Source organism: Sinocyclocheilus grahami, unplaced genomic scaffold (assembly GCF_001515645.1).
Source record: "Sinocyclocheilus grahami isolate Dianchi unplaced genomic scaffold, SAMN03320097.WGS_v1.1 scaffold1196.1, whole genome shotgun sequence".
NCBI lineage: Eukaryota > Metazoa > Chordata > Actinopteri > Cypriniformes > Cyprinidae > Sinocyclocheilus > Sinocyclocheilus grahami.
In genome coordinates this window covers 7,896-15,984 of record NW_015506375.1, presented here as the reverse complement: position 1 = coordinate 15,984, position 8,089 = coordinate 7,896, and the positions used below count along the sequence as shown (strand labels likewise).

At 36.0% G+C, this 8,089-nt stretch overlaps 1 protein-coding gene across 1 annotated transcript in view; it reads left to right on the top strand.

Moving 5' to 3' along the window:
- Positions 1 to 7,379, top strand: part of LOC107567908 (sodium/calcium exchanger 1-like) — a 125,783-nt gene extending 118,404 nt beyond the window's left edge. Inside the window, exon 8 of the mRNA XM_016253694.1 lies at positions 7,371 to 7,379. Coding sequence (XP_016109180.1) covers positions 7,371 to 7,379 — 9 coding nt within the window. The remainder of the gene's footprint in view (positions 1 to 7,370) is intronic.
- The last annotated feature ends 710 nt before the right edge of the window (positions 7,380 to 8,089 follow it).

The window sequence follows — 8,089 nt, the reverse complement described above, 5'->3', positions numbered from 1 at the left end:
CAAAACTCCACATTTGAACAGTCAATAGCAAATACTTAAACTAATAACAAAACATACTTACAGTCGATGATTCAGAAGCGCCAAATTGTCATAGCAAAGTCGGAATTTACCTTTTTTTTTTTTTTAGAAATAGCCTTTGTGCACAGCCAGCCTTGTACTCTTCTAGGTTAAAAAAGCTGTCGTCCATAAAATGCGTTGCACAAATTCGAACATCTGGGTTGTGCTGTTCTGTTGTAAATAAATCTTAACCAATGAATCTTCTACTTCCGGAAGGCCAAATAAAGTGCTTTTGCTTTCGCACTGAATCACACAGCGTCTCCCTGACATGGCTGCATCAACACTACTGCTGTTCCTGAAACCACGCCTTCTTTCTTTGCGTGCACATTTGGGCGGCATTATGCTAATATTTCCATACAGTGATGTGGATATGTGGAGGCGTGTTAGAACGAGCCGTTTTAGGTAGACTCTTAACTTTTATAAAGAATATCTCTTTGGATTTGAGACTTTAGTCTTTGCAACTTTACAGATCTTCTTCATGCACCAAGAGCTTGTAACACTCCAAATAGAAAGGAAAACTTGAAATCGCATCATATGACCCCTTTAAAATACTATTTCAGTCTTCCTGTTTAAAAATGTCATATTTAATATTAACATGTTTTTTGCTGTTTCTCTGCAATTATTTGTGAAATTTACCAGCAATTTCTAAATGAAAATTGTTATAAAGTTAATCCTATACCAGTTTTTTGTCAGCGTACAATTATGTGGAGGAAGACACATTTTTCTGCAAAACCTGAAACTTATTTAAAACATTTCATTGTACTAATAAAATGTAATTAATTTAACTGAATTCATTTGATTTGAATGTTTTTTTTCTAATTACTATACCTTACTACAGACTGTATATTAGGGCTGAGCAATTAATACAATTTTATTTTAATTTGCCTTCCAACGATTATGAAAACAAGAAAATCGATGGAAAAATACGATTTTGAATGATACTCTCGTTTTGTCTTGTGTTATTAATAGTATGTATATACAGTATTTATGTGTTTGTTTGTTTTTTGTTAATTGTTTTTGAAGTTCAAAAAAATCACTTTAAAAACGAATCAATAAATGCATGTTTCCAAAATGTAAATGAGTAATCAAATTAAATAGTTAATGAACCTAAAGGTTTCGTTAATCCAAAAATGAAAATTCTTTAATTACACAGCTTCATGTCGTTCCAAACCCGTACAACCTTTGTTTATCTTTGAAACACAAATTAAGGAATATTTGATGAAATCTGAGAGCTTTCTGATCCTGCAATGCAACTGACACGTTCAAGGCCCAGAAACGTAGTAAGGACATCGCTAAAATAGTCCATATGTCATCGTACTCCCGTGAACACGCGGCGAAGATTGACACAGAAGAGATGAAATTGTTGAATAAAGTCATTATTTTAATTTTCTTTGCCGTTAATCCAAAAATGAAAATTCTTTAATTACACAGCTTCATGTCGTTCCAAACCCGTACAACCTTTGTTTATCTTTGAAACACAAATTAAGGAATATTTGATGAAATCTGAGAGCTTTCTGATCCTGCAATGCAACTGACACGTATATACAGTATTTATGTGTTTGTTTGTTTTTTGTTAATTGTTTTTGAAGTTCAAAAAAATCACTTTAAAAACAAATCAATAAATGCATGTTTCCAAAATGTAAATGAGTAATCAAATTAAATAGTTAATGAACCTAAAGGTTTAGTTAATCCAAAAATGAAAATTCTTTAATTACACAGCTTCATGTCGTTCCAAACCCGTACAACCTTTGTTTATCTTTGAAACACAAATTAAGGAATATTTGATGAAATCTGAGAGCTTTCTGATCCTGCAATGCAACTGACACGTTCAAGGCCCAGAAACGTAGTAAGGACATCGCTAAAATAGTCCATATGTCATCGTACTCCCGTGAACACGCGGCGAAGATTGACACAGAAGAGATGAAATTGTTGAATAAAGTCATTATTTTAATTTTCTTTGCGCACAGAAAGTGTTCTCGTAGCTTCATAAAATTACGGTTGAACCAGACATGAACTGAAATGAATTGTGAATTTTATTAACATTAAATCGTCCTCCTCCCATTTTCACCTCAAAATTATGGGGAAGCTGTGCCTCCCCCCCGACGAGCCGCCACTGATACTACGATAGTGACCCGCCCCATCACTACATACACCACATCTTCACTTCTGACTCCACCCATTACACTACCTATAAAATATCTGTATGACATTATATTCTGCAGTTCTTCCCTGTTGTACCGAATATCTTTACTTTTCAAATTATCACATTGAAGTTAGAAATTCAAATATTGTGACAAAATTAATTTTGTAGGGTGCCACAAGTTTGTTAAAATTTCCAAAGGGTACCGCGACTAAAAAAAGGTTGGGAAACACTGACCTATACCACACATTTACACTGACCTATACCACACATTTTAATCTCTGGCCCACCCCATTATTACCATACCTTATTTACATATGACACCAATTCACAACAAACAACGCCCTCTTCACTTCTGACCCCACCCACAACCCTACCTGTGCCACACCCCTTCCATCTCTAAATCTTTTAAAAATGCTCTTGTGTTTTTTTATTATTTATTCATTTATTTTTACCATGCTACTGAAAGTTAATTATGAAGTCAACAGAACGATTGTAAGAAGGAAAGAAAGATCTTTTTTCAGTCTTTTCTGGTTATGTTTGTTGAAAGTTAACAAAACCTGAAGAGATACACAATTTGCATGGAACAACATTAGTGATAGAAGTTGAATGGAGACCAAAATAAATAGTTTAACATAAGAAGACATAAGAACCAAGGTGTTGGTGTTTATTCATGTGATATTTATTATTATGAACTATGTATTATGTGGGGAAATATTGTAGGCTGTGTGTGTGTGAGAGAGAGAGCAGTTATTCGAATGGGCGAGCGCAAAAGATTTGACGAAACGTACGAGTCATGTGTGCCAATCTGTTGAACAGTGTTCAAAGTGTTTGTATCTGACTATGAGTGTGTGTATGTATGTAAGTATGAAAGTGTGCTAAACTCAAGCACAGTGAATTTCGTGTCTGTCACTGCCACGCTCAGGAGTTTCAGGCTCCCATCATGTGAGCTTCTGGATCCCCTTTCAACATCCATGAATTTACAAATGGCTGCAGCTTACATGTGGTACATTTGTTGGTCCTAAAACATGCAGTGACTGTCCTGTTGTACCAAGCCATGTTTTACGTCTTCACTGTGTCAAGCTTTTAGCTCTATTCTCTACTGAAGGCATTGCGTCATTGAGTCATGTGGTTGTGTTTGAACACAATATGGGTGCCTTGATATCAACAGTACAAGGTCTCTAGGCCATACAGTAGGTCTGTCACTGAGTTTACTCTGACAAGATGGTGAAAATTATGACTTTCGTTCATGCGCAACATGGACATTTTACCCGTGAAATGTGAATCCCTCACTTTCGCCGCATAAATCCTGAGCGTATCTAATCATTCAAGCACTTACCTCTCCTGATAGCATTAGCGCCACCTAATTTGCATTTACGTGCATGGTTAATGTATAATGGTTGGGATTCCAGTTTAATTTCAGTTTGCTATCTTTAATCAGTGTCCTCCATCTGCTCCTTAACTAATAAAACCTGGTTCATTTCCAGGTAGCAAAGAGTTTAACTTGCTTAAGTTAGCCCAGCTCTCTATCCCATACTCTTCTTTGCTATAGTGCTTACAGGTTTCAGTTTGCAGATATTACATAATTGTTTACAAGGGGGTAATGTGTCCCCATTTTCCCAGCTATCAGCCATCTGCTTGGCCCAACCTGGGACACATGCTATAGGAAATGAAAAGTTATAGCTGTAGGAAATTCTCACTATTAGGGGCCCCAGCAGACCAGTGCTTCAAACTTTTTAATAAAAGTTCTTTTATAGAGCTTTCTGAAAAATGCTAAGAGGCAATGCATAGTCCCATTACCTGATTTATAATGACGCCAATGGCCAAATGCACCATTTTAGAAGGGTGCTAACTGTTATGACAACACCACTGGCTTAAAAGAGGCTGGCCTGCTACAGCACAGCCCTTCATTTTCGTGAATGATAAAACATAAAAAATCTACAGTCAGCCATCTATGGAAATGTTGCAAGTGCTCTGCTCACTTTCTTACACAATGTGTGACGCGAAAGTGGGCGAAACAGATGTACATACAGTCCGCATTTATACTGATATATGTGTATTTATACATTCCAATGATACCAGATTTAAAAAAAAGCACAGAGTGATGTATTTTTAGTGCTTCTTGTTGCTAGGCGATGTCTTAAAAGAGTCATTATCTTTCTGTCATTATGTTGTCTGGTGTCAGTGCTCTAGGGTGGGTGGAGAGGGGGATCCGTGGATTGTAATTACTTTATAAGGTCACTCTCATCTCTCTCCTTATATCTGGCCACACAGGGTTAATGAACTTAAAGGTTCCACCCTAATTCAAGGACAATCCTTAATTAAGAACCTTAAGTTGCCCCTGAGAGCTTTGCGTCATATTAATATGGGCCTTTGCTTTGTGGAGAGCAGAGCAGTGATTGATCTCCCTGAGGTAAACATATTTAAACATAGCAGTCATAGTTGCATCAAACTAATGGGGTTTTCTAAAAAACAAAAATGAACAACTACAGAGGATTATGGTGGCAAATCTCCATGTAATGCTCAGTAGCCAGTCGATAACCCTGAAGAAAAATACCATACGAGAACATATCGCGCTAGAAAATCTGTTTATGTGGACCAGGAAGGACCATCTCTTGTGGAATAAGCCTAAAGCATTGTGCTGATTTATGATCAAATAACAGTAGATGCGCATAGAAACACACTTAAAGTGATAGTTCACTCTTTGTGTCGTTCCAAACCTGGATGATTTTCTTTCTTCAGTGAAACACAAAATACACTTAATGTCACTGGGGACCACAATATCAATAAACCCCATTAACCTTAAAGGAACACTCCACTATTTTTGAAAATAGGCTCATTTTCCAACTCCCCTAGAATTAAACAGTTGAGTTTTACCGTTTTCTAATTCATTCAGCCGATCTCCGGGTCTGGTGGGAACACTTTTAGCTGCAGCTTAGCATAGATCATTGAATCTGATTAGACCGTTAGCATCTCACTCAAAAATGACCAAAGAGTTTCTATATTTTTCCTATTTTAAACTTGACTCTTCTGTAGTTACATCATGTACTAAGATCGACAGAAAATGAAAAGTTGCGATTTTGTAGGCCTATCTGGCTAGGAACTATACTCTCATTCCGGCGTAATAATCAAGGAACTTTGCTGCTGTACCATGGGTGCAGCAGGCGCAATGATATTACGCAGCGCCTGAAAATAGGCTAACTTCCGTCAACATAACCAACGTGACCACCTGCTTGCACAGGGAGCGTGCTGGGGACTATTTTCAGGCGCTGCGTAATATAATTGCAATATAGTTCCTAGCCATATCGGCCAACAAAATCGCAACTTTTCATTTTCTGTCATTTCTTAGTACACGATGTAACTACAGAAGAGTCAAGTTTTAAATAGGAAAAATATAGAAACTCTCATTTTTGAGCGAGATGCTAACGGTCTAATCAGATTCAATGATCTATGCTAAGCTACAGCTAAAAGTGCTACCGCCAGACCCGGAGATCGGCTGAATGGATTCGAAAACTGTAAAACTCAACTGTTTAACTCTAGGGGAGTTGGAAAATGAGCCTATTTTCAAAAATAGTAGAATGTTCCTTTAATTGTATGGGGGAAAAAAGAAAAAAAACAATGATAGCACAATTTCCTTGTTGGCTAAACTGACGTTAAATGTGTTTCCACACTTATTTACTGTTATTTGATCTTAAATCAGTCTCCACTTCCCCAAAACACCCTCGCATAAACAAAATTACCTTGAATATCTGATATTCATAGTCCGTCATAGCATGCTCGTTTCATTCTTGTACGTCAGAGTGCTTGTGTTGTGCGAGAGTCCCGGTGTCACATGTGCTCTCTTGTGATACTTCAATCTTAAAGCATGCCTTTTCTATGTGTGCGCATTCATCTTCTAATACTGCATTTCTCTCTAATCACAAACATTGAAATATTTACAAAATAAATTAATTGTGTTTGGTTTTGTATGTATTGCTATTTGATAAATTACTGTTTTAAATGACTTTGTTTTTTTGTTTTTGTTTTTTTTAAAGCCAAGTGTTCTTTACTTAGCTATATGACACTATTGTTGTCTTGAGATATGTTCTGTACTGAGACAAATTTATATTTTAGGTAAAAAATTTACGTGCTACATAGAATACTTTATCATCATCATCTTCAAAACACAAAATAAATTAATTGTGTTTGGTTTTGTATGTATTGCTATTTGATAAATTACTGTTTTAAATGACTTTGTTTTTTTGTTTTTGTTTTTTTTTAAAGCCAAGTGTTCTTTACTTAGCTATATGACACTATTGTTGTCTTGAGATATGTTCTGTACTGAGACAAATTTATATTTTAGGTAAAAAATTTACGTGCTACATAGAATACTTTATCATCATCATCTTCAAAAGAACAATAACTACAACAACAACAAAATAATGTATGTTTTAAATGTTGTATCTAAAACTATGTGTGAGGGAGAAAGTGTGTGATTTTATGTGAATTCATTACAGCTGTAATGTGAAGGGAAACTACAGTATTTTACCAAAAGATGGAGAATGAGTCTCGGTTTGTAATGCGTAAAACTTTGTTTCTTATTTCATTTATTAATGAGTACATTAAAGTTGGAATTGTATATTACTAACAGACTTTTTAACTCTTTATTAAAATGGCTTTGTTTTCCCTCAAGCGAACGACAAAAGAAAACAAAACACCTCTGTTAATCTACTGTCCATTGTTTCTTCATTGACTTTTCTTGGTCTTCATATCAAACTGGAATATTCAAGATAATTAACTAACTGCAATGTAACATACAGAATGAGCACTTAGAGATATTCTTATAGGCTGTGTGTTATGTAGATATTTTAAAGACACTTTAAAGTGCTTTTTATCCATATAATGATAGTCAGTGGGGCCCAAAACAAAAACAAATAAAAATTTGTGTATGCATTCTACAGAGGAAAGAACGTGTTGCAGTTTTGGAACAACTGAAGGGTGCATGAATTGAACATCTTTGAAGTTCAAGAGTTGTACTCATTTCCCAAGGTTTGTGAGGGAGTTAGTGTTTTTATAACACAAAAAGCTCTTTTATCTCAAAAGATCAAGGAAAATTTGATTTGTCATCATATGACGCCCTTAACGAATCTATGCTTGAATGGTGATATTCTTTTTGAGCTTTTGTGTTCTCCAGAATGTTTGACAGATTGCTCCTGACTCGGTCCCATCCCCCTGCAGACCAATGAACAGCGCAGTGGTACAAAACAGTCATTAGAGGAAAAGAAAGGAAGAAGGAAGACAGGGGAGAGGAAATGCTGTGGAGTGGAGAATGTAAATTACAAGAACAGAACAACACAACAGAAACTCTCACAGGGGAAGTGATGTACGCAAATACGCTTTTTGAAAAGTCTGTTCATTTGAGGGGCTACAAATACCTCCACAAGTAAGAACATGAGATGTAAAATCAATATAACACGCTCTCATTTATTATTGCTCAGAAACTACATGAAACAACCATCCTGACAAGCATCTGTGAAGGCAGAGCAAACGTACTATTGCAGTTGCGTTGCCTCTAAAACCGGACCACAATGAGAGAAACTAGTGCAGTTTTCTTCAACTGCAAAAGAACACAGCCAGATCAGAACAATTAATAATTGATGTACTAACTGAGCTTTTTTATTATTGTAACTTTAAAGTTCACATGAAATGAAAATTCAACCTATCTTTTGTCTAAATTAATTTTTTTAAGCAAGATGTCACCTCGACTGTCCAGTGAAATGGCAGACCGCTCTCTGGTGACAATTATTAATTCCACTTAAACCCCTCCCACAATCGACTGCAAGCTCGCATTTAGATCTGCCGCCATCCAATCAACAACCGATGGATAGAATGAAGTCCCGCCCATACATTTTG